The following is a 16,362-nucleotide window of genomic DNA, read 5'->3' as shown; positions in this document are numbered from 1 at the left end:
TTACCCTGATATTTCAGATAACCCCAAGTGTGTTTCTCTAAATGCATTAAAAATCTACACAGTTTCTCTTAACAGATTCCACGTGGAGAAGAGTAGATTAGGAAACAGGCTTCATCAGGATAGCACTGATGTTTATCTGTAACATTCTTTTCTTCAGGGTTTCTAAAAATTCCTTTTCAGCAACTGCCTGAATTTCTAAATGTGTCCTATCAACACTTTATTATATTTTTGACATCCTAGTGGAGACTGTTACATTAGATCTATAAGTGAGTTTAGCCTCACTACAGAAAAAGTAATATTTTTCTGTATCCATACCCTTTTCAGTCATAGGGCTCAATGTGTAGGTTAGCAATGTCCACTAGGTGCTGAGACCTACTGACTTCAGTGGGAGTTACAATGCCTCTTTTGCTCAATACATCCATTAAGGTGATACTGGCTGTTGCAAGGGAATGGAACAATCTTTTAAGATAAAGGTATGGGAGACGGGCTCAGAGACATAACATTCAGGCAAGCTAAGGCATAATGAAGTTAATAAAAGGCACACAGCAGATTCCAGGGGAAAAGTGAGATTTTTTTTCCCCCTCACAACATGGAAGGAATGTTAAAGTAAAAAAAAAAACAAATAAGAGAGGTGTTTCAGTAATAAATTGCCTGGAGAATTAAGAGCAGCCAGTAAATATGACATCAGTCACCTTGCAGGCATTGCTAAGGAGACAGCAAGATGCTAGATAAAAATCCATCCAGACAAGACAGGTCAGGGAACTCTTAAGATAGAAAACAAAATTTCCCAAAGTCTAAAGGCCTTACTGTAAACACTAGCTAAAACTTTTGCATTGGTTAATACATCAAACCACTTTGTCATGTTTAAACAGGTCTGCAGAATATGTGATATTTTAGAAGTAGCTCAGCAACAACAAATGGCAGGTCATAGACCATTCTAATCACATTTCATATTTTTAAATGTTCCCATAACTACAAATCAGTATAATGTCATAAACTAATTTGTTTTAATACGATAATGTAATTCAATAGAAGTAGTTAAGAAAAAAAAAAGAGACAAAAAATCGAGTCCCATAAGCCCATTAATCTAGCAGTAAGTTTTCACTTGAGATCTTATGGAGTAACCACAAAAAAATGAAAACAGAGTTAAATATCACACTCAAGAACTATTTCATATTTCATTAATATTTAGTTTAGGGCCATGGAAGTAAGTTGCTTCTTGGGGAAAAAGCAGTGAGAGTTTTCACAAAGCAAATAATTCTTGCATGTCCTAACAGAGTGGGTGTATGCTAGAATTATTCTTCTTCACTTGTAGTTGCTATACACAAACCATTGTACCCTAAGATATATGCACTAAGTCCTTGGGTAGCTATAAATGTTGCTCTGTAGAGCAGGTAGAAGGTGCTTGGGAATGCAGTAAGGTTTGCAATGTTTTCTCTGAATAATCCAACCAGAAATAGCATGTCAGGGTGAACAGAAATTCTGAGCAGATGGCTCCTGCATAATTTCAGCTAGGTAGAGCTGCATATGACTGTCTTATATCTACCTAGTCATTAAATGTTACTTTAGGCCTGTCTGATGGTTGGTATTTCCAAAGGCACCCACGAGTATTAAACATCTGAAATCTCACACCGCTTGAAAAAGTTAATTATCCAACTCACTTGTGCTTCCTTTCACAATGAGTTTTGGCTCAATGCTACAGCAAAATACTGTGAAATGCTGCGTGCTTGTTTTTCCCATGCAAGCTGAATACTCTGTGCTGTACCAACGGCCCTCCTTCAATACCAAGGGAGAACCATGTAAATTCTCTTTGTGTAAATTAGGAGAATGTATTGATCAAATAGTAAGTTGTTCCTCAGTGCCCAGATAAATGCAAAATTCATTTTACACCTAACTCATTGGATTCCTGATTATTTCACCTAAAAAAAATGGTTTAAAGCCAGTAGATAATTTACATTCCTTTCCAAAATTCATTATTCATAGTAAAACCTATGTAATCATTTAATATCTTTTCAGTAATGAAAATAATAAAAACGTAGGTGTTATGCATAATATACTCTAAGTTTAATTAAAATTGAAAGAAAAACAAAAAAAATATCAGAAATACATTATTGCTTTCAACTGACGCAGCAGCCACTTAGTCCAGGTCTATATTTTCTCTAATCAAGAAATCAAGCTTTCATTTAAATCTTTGCAACTCCACTGAAGTTCACAGAGGCTGAAGACAAGGGTCAAGTACAGAATATAATTTGGAGGTCATGTACAGAGAAACTGAACTCCACCTTTCCTATCAGTATTATTTTTAAACTCATAATTACCATAACACTTTTTCCTTCATCACCCTGACTTTGATATCCTCAAGAATAAGATGATGAGATAGATGAGAGGTGATAACAAGTTCTACTAAAGTAATCAAATTTTCGAAGATGATACCTCATAGGACCTCTTCAATTCTAGCAAGGATCTTCCAATTTCCTTTAGGAAAGGCTTCAATCTTAGAGGTGCTCATACTCTGCCACTAATGAGTATAATTTGAGTCTTAATGTCATAATTTTCTTACTACACCTATAGGGTATATTTGCATTATGCTTAGTGTGAAACATTTACATCATCTATATCTGAGTTAGAAAATAGAAACAATATTATATGTAGAATAATTTCTGGTATGTATTTGTTAGGTAAATAGACAGATAGTAGTGATGTAGAAACCAAATGAGCATCTATTCCAAAACAAAGATATATTGTGTACATAAAATGCCCCAGTGGATTGACATATGAAGGGAAATCTCATGACCCATCAAAATTAAAATCTCAGACTACAAGAGTGGAGGTAGGAGAGGTGATCAAAATTCTCTAGTTGCTAGGCATTTTATGGAAAGAGGCCACATTCACTCATCTTATTAAAATTCATGAAAATTGAAAATATCCAAAAGCCCAGGAGGGGTGGGGTCAGAAAATCTATTTCACTGGGAAGCTTACTCTAAATTCACCTTGAAAGCACTTTCCCCATCACAGACTTCCCAACAGCCTTTTGATTTCTCTCCTACTTAAGAGGTAATTATAGAACTTCTTTTCCTCCCAGCCTAACGCATACAGAAGGGGTTCACTTCAGCCTTTTATGCAGATTGCAATGTTTTTTTCCTAACTAGATCTTTATTGCAGATTATTTCTCCTTTGCTCTCTCTCTCCAATTCATCTAATTAGCTTTATTTTTATTTCCTTCTCCCCATATTTGTCCTCTGTGTCATTTGCTATCATAATTACTTTAGTATTAAATATTGTTAACTCTGCACTTCTCTGTTCCTCTTTTTCTTTGCTTTTGCCTTTAGTTTTAAATTTACAGTTGTCAGAAAACCATGACACTCAAGCACAGGAATGATGGAAGGGGGAGAGTAAACAAAGGCTACGTAGCATATTTCTCACATGGATAAATTTTTTAGAAAGATTCAAATCCAAAGGAAAAGAATAAATTCTTTTCAGAAGGATTTCCAAGGCCACCAGAATCACGTGATATTTTTAAGATCACGACAGTCATTTCAGTCAGGAAGAATCTGACTGTATGAGTTTAAACTGCCAATGATGGATGCTTGGCTTATATCATCTGATCTGTCCTTCACAGTTTTTGCTGCTTTTAATTTCCTGTACAAATTGACACAAAGAGGAAGATGAGATGGGAAACTCTGCACTATCCCATTTTCACATCAAGGAAGCCTGTCTCCTTCTAACACTGCTACTACAATAGTACAACAAAATTTCTCCATGCTCAGGCACCTCCTGTATCTTGGGAATTTATTAAGTTTAATATTTACTAATAACTAATAAACACAGTGTTTCCAATATTAAACCAAAGCTTAGGCATCACTTAACCACTGAAAAAATACTGTTTTAGGCAAGTTAGAAGTAGAGTCAACTTTGTTTGTTTGTTTGTTTGTTTGGGGTTTTTGCTAATAGTTCACCTTTATTCTTAAAAAGAAAGCTGGTAAACACTTTTTTTTTTTTAAACTACTTTTCTAGTATTGGGTAAAAATTTCAGGACATTAACAATGGCAGTACTGCCACAAACAGCTTGCTAGAGTATATCCCAAAGATTTAACATTCCAAAGAGAAGCAGGAGACCTGCGTGGCTCATCACGCACTTTTGCATGTGATGTCAATGGTCAATAACACACCGGCAGTTTGCCCCCAGAATCCACCAAGAATATATAATTGCCAATAAAGAGGCAAAAAGGAAATATTCTTTCATGGAGAAACTGTCGTATATATGAATATATGAAGTGATGATATAAGAATAAAGACTTGCTACAAAGCTCTCACTCAGAGAGTTGGTCCACTTTGGAAACAAGCAATCACAGATGTGACTAAATCAACCGAACTACACGTCACTGAAAGATTTGCCTTCAATGTATTAAGAACAGATTTTTTCCTCAGCCCAACTGTTCTGCTTTATATATCATTCACTCAATCAGCTGCATAGACCTCTCTCGTTGGTCGTTTCAATAGTAGTTGCTGAAGCTTTTATACATTTAAGATAATAGACACACTAAATACTGTAAGTATTTTTGTATACCTAAGTGGCCTCAAAAGAGAAACTTTCTATTTATAAACCTTAAGAACAAATTCTCCCTTACCCTGCTGAAAAACACTCATACCACCAAGTTCTACGGAATCTAAAGCAGCATCCAATGTTTTCTTTCAATGTTGTCTATCTCCCCAGCTTTAAATTCTCCCTTTTTCAGAATCCTATCTGGCAAACGGAGGAGGTTTTTTCAATAAATCAATACTGTAATAAAAAAATGACTGCCTCTATGTATTCCACATATTAACTGAGTTTCTCTTATACAGATAAAATCATTCACCTTATGCTCTATATTTGACACTCATTTTTAATAACAGACCTTAATAAAAGAAGCACCTAACAAAAAAGTGACTCTAAGATATCACAAAGTTAAATCTTGTCTGCTTTTACATATTGGCTAATCAACTTAATTTGATTTCAGAAAGAATGATAGCATTTTGCTGTTTTCAAAGTATATTTTTGAAAAAGAATATCATCTGAAAGAAATGCTATGAGAACAGGCATGTTAGGTAATAGCTATCATTTTTTTGTCAGCAAAATGGAAGGCTACCGTTTTCAGCAAGAATGAAATTAGCAGTTTATCCATGAAAAATGTAAAAAAAACAAAACCAAATTATATGCTTTTTCCTAAAATTATTATAGCATAAATATCCCTTGTCGTGGTTTAAATCCAGCCAGCAGCTAAGCACCACACAGCTGCTTGCTCTCTCCCCCACAGTGAGATGGTGAAAAGAAGAGGAAAAGTGAGAAAACTCATGGGTTGCAACACAGACAGTTTCATAGGTAAAGCAATGGCACATGCACAAGCAAAGCAATAAAGGAATTCATTCACCACTTCCCACAGGCAGGCAGGTGTTCAGCCATCCCTAGGAAAGCAGAGCTCTATTACGTGTAACAGTGACTTGGGAACACAAATTTCATCCAAACCTCCCCCTTTCCTTCTTCCCACAATACTATATGCTGAGCATGATGCCATATAATATGGGATATCCCTGTGGTCAGTTGGGGTCAGCTGTCCTGGCTGTGTCCGCTCCTAATTTCTTGTGCACCCCCAGCCTACTTGCTGGCAGAGAGATGTGAGAAGCAGAAAAGGCCTTCAGGCTGTGTTAGGGCTGCTCAGCAGTAAGGAAAACATCCCTGAATTATCAACACTGTTCCCAGCATGAATCCAGAACATAGCCCCATACCAGCTACTGTGAAGAAAATTATCTCTATTCCAGCCCAAACCAGCACATTCATGTAGCACCTATATGGAAAACAATACATACATGATAAAATTGCTCCCCAAAACATGTACACACAAAGAAGAAATTGCCTTCCAAAATGTTATGTTTAACAGCAGGATTTTCAAAACCACTTTTGTGCCTCACTCTGTGAAGTTAGTAAAAAGAAAAGGCAGAGAAAGAAAAGGCAAAGCAAAAGAGACTCATTGAGGAATACCAACAACCAAAACATATCTGCCTGTTCTGCTAAACACTATCATGTCAAAGTGGGCTTTGCTAATATGGGGATAGCCCTCTTGACAGCAGCTGCAACACTGTGTTCTGAGTAAAGCTCTGTTCTGTCCTCATAAAAACAACACTGAAGAGTTGTATGAGGTGTAGAGTTTCTAACAACACAGTCAATCAACATCATTACAGTATATGCTTCCGTTTTAAACCAATCACTTACCCAGATATTTCCATCTTGGTGGTAGGGTTTCCAGTTTCTCCCTGTGTCACTATAGAGCATCCGATATTGAGTGACCCAGTCAGAACTGCTGTACCTGCCTTGAGTTGCAATAGCACTGATCTGTTTCCGGTTCCCAAAATCCACCTGTAGCCATTGGTAATGATCACTGTCTGATGGAGACCAACCTCCTGCACCTGTTGAGTTGAAACAAAAGAGAGATTTAGATCTCAAACATTCACTTTGAAGTGAACTCACTGTGAAGATGCTGATTACTTGAAGGCAGCCCAGCTGAGAGGAATATAATACCAAAAAAATTAGAACATATATAAAAGAAATGATTACCCATTTTTAAAAATATGCATAGCAATCATTAGCACAGGCTTTAAGTACATTAACTCTGTTGTCTTAACCATATTTTGATATAATTATAATGATTTAAGGGGATGCCTACAAAACAGTCAATGCCTTTATAATGCCTTAATTACAGTTTATTAAGTTTTGCCAAATAATAATTATTCAAGGGTTGACCAATTTGACATGCAGTCCTTTGTCAGAGTAAGTTGGCACAAATCAATAACAATTGTTGGATTTTGTATGCCTTTTCAATAACATTTCAATTTAAAGAGATAATATAGATAAAGCGTGAGGAAATAAGAGCAAGCTTTATGCTTTCCTGTGTTTCACTATACTGCACAAAATAAAAGATCTACCAGAAAAATTGGGAAAGGAACAGGTTCTGTAGGGCTGGATGAAGTTTTGATCTGCTGGTTGTACAAGCTGTCACAGATTACCCTGGCAGATGCCTTACAGAAGTATTATTGCTCCTTATGGGTCTATGAATTAACTTGACAGTAATACTATTAACAATATTCTCAGCCACTAGACTACATTAAACTGTTCTAAATAAAGAAGGCCAATGATGCAGAGATAAAAGTAGTATTGAGACATTAATGCAATTTCTTATTCTTCTGAAATAAAAATACTCAAGGGAAAACTGTAGTAGGATTCTTCAAAGAATAATAAAATTTCTAAGAGAAATATTATAATGATTTATTTACCACAATGATAAGTATTAGGAAATACATGAAATAATAAACAATCCATCTATCAATACAGAGAAAAAGTGGAATATTATTCTGTTTATGACCATACAGACATAAATACAGAGAAAACAAAAAATTTACAGACTTGATGTGATTTACAGGGTCTTTTTTTTGTTTTTAACTTTGAACCAAATAAATGTCCTGGCACAACATCAAATCGTGTCGCCTAGTCCATGGGTCAATTTTTGTTGCTTTTAATTTCACTTACAGGCTTCAACTGATGTCACAAATCTAGCCTGCTTGCCAAGCAAGAAACTCTCTGCTATACTGCATCTTGTATACTCCCATCATTAGGCGGCAGCATTGCTTCAGTCATAGGCAAGTCTAAAAATTATTCAGCTGCTACAGGTGTTAATGTTTGCAGGTCATGGGACATTTTAATGTTGTGATATCAACAGAATGATCTGATGTCATAAGAGGTTGACTTTCATTGTAATTAAAAGAGCAGCACTACACCATTGACATCAAATTTGTTAATTTTTTAAAGATTTACAACAGATGCTTTCTCCCTGCACTACCCAGCAAAGTAAACAGGATATTTCAGCTGTAGGGAATCATTAAACGCTTTTTAAAACAAACAAACAAAACCACACAAACACCCTTACTGAAAAGAACTTGCAGGAAAAAGTACTCCCTCACGTTCCCAAATTCAAACTAGCTCTATTTTTGCAGAGAATGGTAATTTAATTTAAAATAGAAAATAGCTTCTTTATAATTGCTATACACGGATTTTGGAGCAGTTAGCTCTACATTCTTGTTATTATAGCAGAGATGATGTTTTCTCTCCCTATCCTAACATCCCCATCCAACTGACATAACTGAGGCTGATAGGACACAAAGGATAAGAAGCTGTGCCTGTACAGAAGCTATCTTTGTAAAAACCATTTTGGTGGCTACAGGAAAAAAATCAGGTTCAAATGTGAGCATTTTAAAAAATTATTATGAAAGACAAAGCTAATAAATCACTCAATAAAATTTCCTTCAGTAATGCAATTGTTGAAATAGGATGATCTAGTATAGTTTTAAGAAGGCTCAAATAGATGCTACATTTTTTATACATTTTATTTATGCAGGAATTTACATTAAACCAGAAGACTGTGTTAAGCATATTTAAAAGAAAAGACATTTCAGTATAATAGGATATAATTTCTTCATTTAGTATATTCTTATTACTGAGACAAGACTGGCCTTCTGTAATTGATAAACATATTCATTGTAAATTACAACTAGGTTTCAAAGAGTCTTCTCCTACAAATTCATCAAAAAGTTTGGAAAAAATTAGTGCTAACATTTGTTTTCTCAGGTTGATGGTTTTTTTGGGGTGGGTGTTGTTTGTTTTTCATGTCAGAAGAAGCAGCAAGCATTTTTCACATAATGCTTAACAAAAATTAGAGATAAATGACACAATAGTCACATCTAGGCCAGGAGATGGAAATACTAGTATTGCAAGACAGTCTATCCTATAACCATTTCTAATAAGTGAGAAACAAGACTTTTAGTCAATATTGCAAAGAGCAGCAAACAATATTATCTTATATCTCAGTTTCATATTTGCCCTTTGGCTTTTCCATGTAAGTAAATAAACAAATAGTCAAAAGGATAAAGGACAAACTTGCTGAAATACAGCTAAATGTGCTGTTTAGCAGACCAGCGTGTTAAGGGAACGATGATCACTCTAAATGGGAGGGCAGACCTCAGTCATTCCCCAGAAGCGACCTCTGAGTATCAATTAGAAGTGTCCTCTTCCCCTTTTATTCATCAAGCTGTGCTATTTCAGGAAGGTGACTACTTTGTTCATTTTGTTGGCGATACATGTAACCTCTTGTGGTTCAGAGATCCTTTATTTTTTTTTTCAGGTGCACGCTCTAAATAAGTTATGAAAATATTGGATTGTATACAAATTTCCCCACTGTGAAATCTTGCAAACACCCCAAATTTATCAGAAGAATTTAAGTACATCTGTGTCTCCAGCTGCTCTAAGAAGGTACAAAAATCTCACATTCCCAGAAATGTGCACATACAGCTCTGCATATCATTTAATATTTTGTTGAATAAAACCCAGCTTCTTCATTGGGATGCAGAAGTTGACTTGATACTGGACAGGGAAAAGAGGATTTACTGACAAATAATATATCTAACACATTTTGTCTTTTTAAAGGAGTGATGAATTTGGAAATCAAACTTGATTTCCACAATATGGCATTATTTTTGAAAAACACTTAATTTTATGGCCAGTACATTATGACAGAATAATGAATTGTCTTTAAGGAAGCAACCAAGTGACAGCACATTAGTAATTTTCAATGGGTTTGATGTCGTACTGAAACTGCAGTGGCATATTAAAATTGTGGAATAATTGCTATTCAGTATTATTATTCACACCTTGGTGTAAAGAGTTCATTTTTAATGGTTACAGGCTATATTCTGAATTTTATTACATTCATTATTTGTACTTTTTATTATGGAAAAAAAAGGCATTTGATACAAGTTTTTTTGTATGATGCTCCCTTTATTTCATGTACTGCCTTTTAATGACAGATGCTACAGTGTATATATAAATGTGAGCTACAAATTAGAAATAGATGATACCTAAAAAAATGTTTTAAAGATATTAAACAGATTATATATTACAGTTTACTTTCCTTAAAAGATAAGGAGCATTTATGGAGTTTTTTGGTTGTAAAAGTGCAATAAAATCAATTGCAGACAATATCTACTTCCTATTTTTATGCTATTCCAGAATTTGATACGAATAAACATATTCACCCACTCAGCAGCCAAAATAATTGATTCAATGAGATTAACCAAGAGAGCTACTGGATACTCTTATTTATATTATATAGCACTCTACATCACAAACAAGGCAACTCATTCCAACTTGAGGAAGACTGACTGTACGTGAACCTTTGTTAATAGAGAACTGCAAGTTCAGTGACAGTAAAGTCAACACTGACCATGTGGCCCACATGTTTCCAAGCATCCAAGAAACTTTCCTGTGCATGAAAACCTACAAATCTTAATCAGCAAAGCCAGACAGAGCATACCAGTGGTAAAAGGTGGCTATGAAAGATTTCATAAAGCTTTATTTTCAAAATAAGCTACAGAAAATCATATGATCTGCTCTTACTTCAGACTGACCAAACTGCTGAAAAATGCATTCAGTATGATTTCTTATTCAGAAGACATAAAACTATATTCAGAATGCTAAGAACTTGTAAAAGTTTTTTTTTTTTATGATTTTTTTACCAAATAAAGACAGTTGCTAACAAACAGTGTTAGTTCCATTACAAGAGTTGAAGTTCAAAGATTTAATTTTTTTTAATTATGAAAAATCCAATGCATTTCATGGTTTTATTGCATTTTATTCTACAGGTTCATTCTCCGGAACAAAAAACAGTATAAAAACATAGTCTATCTCTGAATGACACATGTAAAATATAGCACTTAACATATTTCTAGTATAAAGAATTCAAGTCAACCTTGGCCTATTTTTTCAAACTTTCATGTACCATTTTTATTAATTTTTTTATTAATTACATATTTCAGCTACCTATTCAAAGTTGAGTAAGCTACCTCCCATTTACTGTACATGAAGACAGTCTATGCGATGATTTAGCCTTACTTTCTTATCATTCCCCCACTGAATTGTCCATAAGTAGCAAAGCTGGGGTAGGTATACAGATTTTAGATTTTTATGTGAACTCACTTAGGCTACTGAATTTACAGAACTACAAGAAGGGAGACACTGATTTTTTTTTTTTTTAAATTTCTGTTCCATTTCATTTTGAAATCTTTCTTTCAAAAATTTGGCACTTTAATCTTCATTCGTGACTGAAACTGGAAACATTAATTTCCATTAGAAGAATCCACTCTTGTTTTAGTCATACTTGTCCATCATTCCCTACTTCAAATCACAAAATTAAAAATACCAGTACTGCAGTAAGTCTAATGTTAGCTCTTTCAAATGAGTAATAAAAAGGTTTCAATGATGTGAATTAAAGAAGGAAAGGATCCTTACTCAGTAATTTCATTAAAAAACAAACTATGAACAACTATAGATATAAGATGTAGGTTTTGTGGTAGTTAAAATTCAGGTGATTATTTTATCTAATCACATATTTCTATAGACTTTCAGCAAGAAAACAAAATATGCCTTTTTAATACTTAATCTAAAACATTCTTAGAGTTTGAATCTGCTTATTTGTATGGGGAAAACACAACAAAATCTTTCAATGAGAAATAACACTTTCTAGGTCACTGCAATAGCACAAAATCAATACTGTTTGATACCTTGCTATTTTCCAAGACATTGCTTGTCATTCTGCTACATAAAAGGTAAATCAAGACCAAAAGGAAATCTTTGAAATACTGAGATCATTCATTTACTGCACTTCAGAGAAAATATGGGCAGCCATTTTCTACAGTAAACAGTAAAGAAAACAATACAAAAGAGACCCAAACTTCTAAACAGCATAAATCTACCTGCACTGTTTGTCTCCATTATACTTAAGTAGGACATCAATGGCGGTTTTCCTTTTCGCCTTGTCTTCCTCTGTCCATTTTATTATACATTGTAGACAAAGACTTTACCTAGAGCAAATAACACTCTTCCAGCTTTGGGCTCCCCAATATAAGAGGGATGTGGACCTGCTGGAGCAAGTCCAGAAGAAGCCACAAGGATGCTCAGAGAGTTGGAGCACCTCTCCCATGAAGACAGGCTGAGACAGCTGGGATTGTTCAGCCTGGAAAAGAGAAACTTTGGGGTGACTTAACTGCGGCCTTCCAGTACCTGAAAGGAGCTTACAAGAAAGATGGAGAGAGATGTTTTTCAAGAGTATGAAGTGACAGGAAAAGGGAGAATGGCTTCAAACTGAAAGTGGGTAGGTTTAGATCAGATGTTAGGAAGAAGTTTTTTTGCTGTGGGCGTGGAACGGGTTGCCCAGAGATGTTGTGGATGCCCCATTCCTGCCAGTGTTCAAGGCCAGGCTGAACGAGGCTTTCTGGTCTAGTAGAAGGTGTTGAAACTAGATGATCTTTAAGGAGCCTTCCAATCCAAATCACTCTATGATTCTATGAATAATATAGCATTGAGTGGCTCTAGGCACACTGAGAAAAACTACGCATATACAGAAGTCTTGGATGATTAAAGACCTTGCACTTCGAGCTGCTTCTTGTCCTCATGCAGGGCTGCACTTCTAATTGAAACAATCTTTTCCCAATATTGGTATGGGCCAACATTTATTTCCTTATCATAAACAGCATACATTGGTTTATTTCTTCTATCCATCTGTTGTTCTAACTAAATATGTATTCATAATCCAGTCCCTATCTTCAGAGTAGTAGCTTTTGCATGTTTGAAGGGCTCTTCTTTCCAGCACATAACAGCAGCAGTGCATTTGTAAACAAGATTGTACATCACACCAACGGTGGGCAAATAATGAATACTGCATCAAAATAAGCAAAGGGTGATATTCAGAAAGCAACAAATACTGAAAAAATAGCAGCATGATTATAGTCACCCTCTATTTAAAATTACCTATATATTTTGCAAAAAGTTAAATATCACAGAGAAGAAGGGAACAGAAACGATGACTAGATATCTTTTTCTCTAGAATTCCTTGTTAGAATTTACCCCAAATCAGACCACATTTGCTAAAAACTGACAAATTAGAACCAACCTATGTCCTACCTCCCCACAAGTTTCAACAGCAGCATTCTAGAGGTGTAGAAAGAACTGGGGTCCAGTAAGCCCTGAATTTCTAAATTCCTTATAAAATGTATCTAGCAAAACTCATTTTGCATGGATAGGAGAAGAGCTGAAATCTCTAAGTCTATAGAAAGCTCAGCATCAGCACTAATCTTGACTACTGAAAGGCTGAAGCAGCACACCAGCCTATCCAGTGTCCATGACAAGTCCCTGAGAACAGATCTACTGATTTCTAGTGGCACTTAACAGTGCCAAGGTCTCTGATAAAGTACACTTTTCATGTCTTTAAACTATGTAAACTTTTTTTCTTTTTTTTGGTGGGGAGAGGGGAGAGTAAGGATTAGCCTTTACTCACTTTAGCATATATGTTTTGTACATTGTTAGACTAGTTTTAGAAGACTTTCCTTCTAGTAAAAAAATAGACTCTGTGTATGTGTGTGTATAAAAAAAACCCAATTATATTTCTTAAAATTATTTCATTTTCATTTAAAAACCTGAAAGTTAAAAGTAGAAATAACCCAAGGGATAACAGTAGTTATCAGGATACAGTCCACACAGATCTTTTTTAAAAGAACATTAAAATCACTATATTATTTTTTAAATCCCAACAGATCTTTCTTACAGTAAATGCAATTAAAATAAATCCCTTGATGTAGTGTCTGCTTCTTAATACCCACTGCTTCCTAGTCTATCTTAACTGAGCACAAACCACATATGAGGGAATGAAGGAATGAACAATCAATCTGCCCTAAGGAACGGTGGTGATATCTAACAATAAAAATGATGCAAAAGAGATCTCATTGTTGTCATTTACAGTTGTCAAACTCAAAATGGGGGGGAAAAAGTCATAAGCCTGAGGAGTCTCATATCCTGAATCCACTGTTCAGGAACAAACACTCTCCAGCTTTGGTTATTTTAATGAACACATCACTTTAAACTATGCCTTTCCCATCTGTTCTGCTTTCTAATTACATATGCAAAAAGAAGCTCATTCACAACCGCATCCTAATGGAATCTTAAACAAAACTTGGATGAGATTTAAATATTCTGTGCACATCATCTGTATTCAAGACATCAAGCAGCTTCTTCTCCATGAGGTGTTTTCTTGTTTTCTAGACAGAAAGTTGAGGCAAGGCAATGGATCACTGCACCCTGGCATACAAATCTCTTGCATACAAAATAACCACAGTGGCATACAAAAGACAAGGTAGAGAGTATAGAGATCTCCCTTTCCTCACATCCTCTTTTCAAGTACCACAACACAAATCTTTCATTGCATGTTTATGCATTGCAGCACTGGGGCTTTCCTGACAATTCAGGTCATATCCCTAGCAAGAATTAGCAAATGTATAGTTAATTCACAGCAGATACTGCCTCTGCAGTGTCTCTGCTGAGCAATCGAGCCCCAATTAGCACATGCTTATTCAAGATTTTAATGATGGTCAGATAAGGAATAGTGAAGTTTTACTGACTGTGATTGAATAGCATTTACCTATCTTTAAAATCCAGATACGAGCTCATCATGACACTTCCTTGTAACTGCTGTGATCCCTCCTTAGTAGAGATGACAGAGGAAAAGGCATTAAGGTATTCCAGCACCTGATTTATACCATTTCAATAGCAATAAGGTGCCTAAACACTTAAGTCACCTAAATCATCATGTTTCCATTAGTGGAGCTCACAAGTTGATGGAAGGCAAAGCAGAATTTCTGGAAGTTATATTGTGATGTTCTAGCTCATCTTGATTAATATTTTTTCCCTCAAATGATTGTACATGAAAGATGATTAAATGCCATAATTCAGGCTTACATATCTTTTTCTGTGACAAGTCTTCAGTTATAAAAGATAAAAGCTGAACTTCCCATCTTGCAGAGACTTTCTGTATGAGATCCTACAGTGAATACAGTTTCTGCTGCTGAGTTTCAACATATACCAGTGTTCTAGTGATGTGCAAACAACACTGCAGTGAAATGCTCACTGTTAACAAATAGAAGCTACATGATTATTTCATTATACCCATTATCTGTTTTCTATCTATGTTTTTTTTTAACTCCAAACCTCCTGATTTGTATTTCCCACAAGAAAAACTTCTCCCTTTAAATGCCTTGATCATGATGTACTCCATCTGTTTCAGGCTCTGAAGGGGTCTTAACCGAGCAAGTAGAAAAAAATGCCTGGCCTAGCTTCTGATATTAAATACAGTAGTGCTGAAGTTCAGCTCCCTTAATGATTACCATCAGTCAACATTTGTCTTCTGCTACTGATGTTTGTATCACCACTTGGGCTCATCTCCTGGACTGCTACAGAACCCAAAGACTACTCACTTTTCTACTCTGCTACCTACTCTGTATCCGTTTCTACCAGATTGTTGTTATTGTTGTTTGTCTGGTTTGGGTTTGTTTGTTTGCTTCTGGTTTTTTTACAAGGTTCTTCTCTTGAGACTGGCAAGAAACAAACCATCCAAGAGTATACTCAGGTTGAAGATTTTTCTCTAGTGTTTCCTGTCCAGGTTAAGCCTGATTTTCCTCAATATACTTTTTCCATCTGCTCAAAATATCAGACCTGAATTCCCATTTTACAGCAATTTCTGAGAACCTGGTTTCAATCCAAATGATTGTAAAATCACTGTGCATTTTGATATTTTCCCCCTAAAAAAAAAAAATAAGTGAAGCTAATGAATTCTCACAAAGAGGTTTTCATTTATGAAAAAAAAATATTGAGGGAAAAAGAATAAATCAGCCACTGCAATTGGAAGTCTTTGAATAGTTAAAGTAGCTTTCTGAATATTTTCTGTGTGCAAATTGCCTAGAAAATTAACAGTTAAGGAGCTATACTATCCTCTTATTTGTGACTATGTTGTATTGACCCAATCCTGAGAAAACAACAGGATCCTTCTCTACCTGCTTCATGGATTAGCCAGCGCTTCCAAATGCTTCTGCAAATCAGACCTTGCTTGAGATATTACGGGTGCTGCTGGCTCTGTTCAATCCATCTAAGTAAACATGATTCCCTCTCCTGTTTTTCCTTCAACAAGCAGGAGCATAGAATTGTGAAATACTGAGAGATGACTTTGTAAATCTAATATACAGCTGATTCAAGGGGTTGACAGCAAAGCTAAAAGATAATTATTTTCTTCATTAACACATATATTGCAAGCAGTATCCAGATCCTTTTCCTTTCTCTCCATTAATAGAATGTATTCTATTTAAAAAAAAAATCTATTTTTAAGGATTACTCAGTACTGCATCCATTTTGGTCATGAAAGTTCAATTATGACTTTTATTTTGCTAATAGCATAACATTTA

The 16,362-nt window shown here is 35.3% G+C and overlaps 1 protein-coding gene across 1 annotated transcript in view; it reads right to left on the bottom strand.

The window, feature by feature from the left end:
• The window catches only part of CNTNAP2 (contactin associated protein like 2), a 1,004,683-nt gene that overhangs the window by 651,134 nt on the left and 337,187 nt on the right, over nucleotides 1-16,362 (bottom strand). The window contains exon 3 of the mRNA XM_018075661.2: nucleotides 6,248-6,441. Coding sequence (XP_017931150.2) covers nucleotides 6,248-6,441 — 194 coding nt within the window. The remainder of the gene's footprint in view (nucleotides 1-6,247; nucleotides 6,442-16,362) is intronic.

Source organism: Manacus vitellinus, unplaced genomic scaffold (assembly GCF_001715985.3).
Source record: "Manacus vitellinus isolate BGI_N305 unplaced genomic scaffold, ASM171598v3 scaffold_3_pilon, whole genome shotgun sequence".
NCBI classification, from domain to species: Eukaryota; Metazoa; Chordata; class Aves; order Passeriformes; family Pipridae; genus Manacus; species Manacus vitellinus.
The sequence above is the reverse complement of the archived record's forward strand: the minus strand, read 5'-3'. Positions and strand labels throughout refer to the sequence as shown.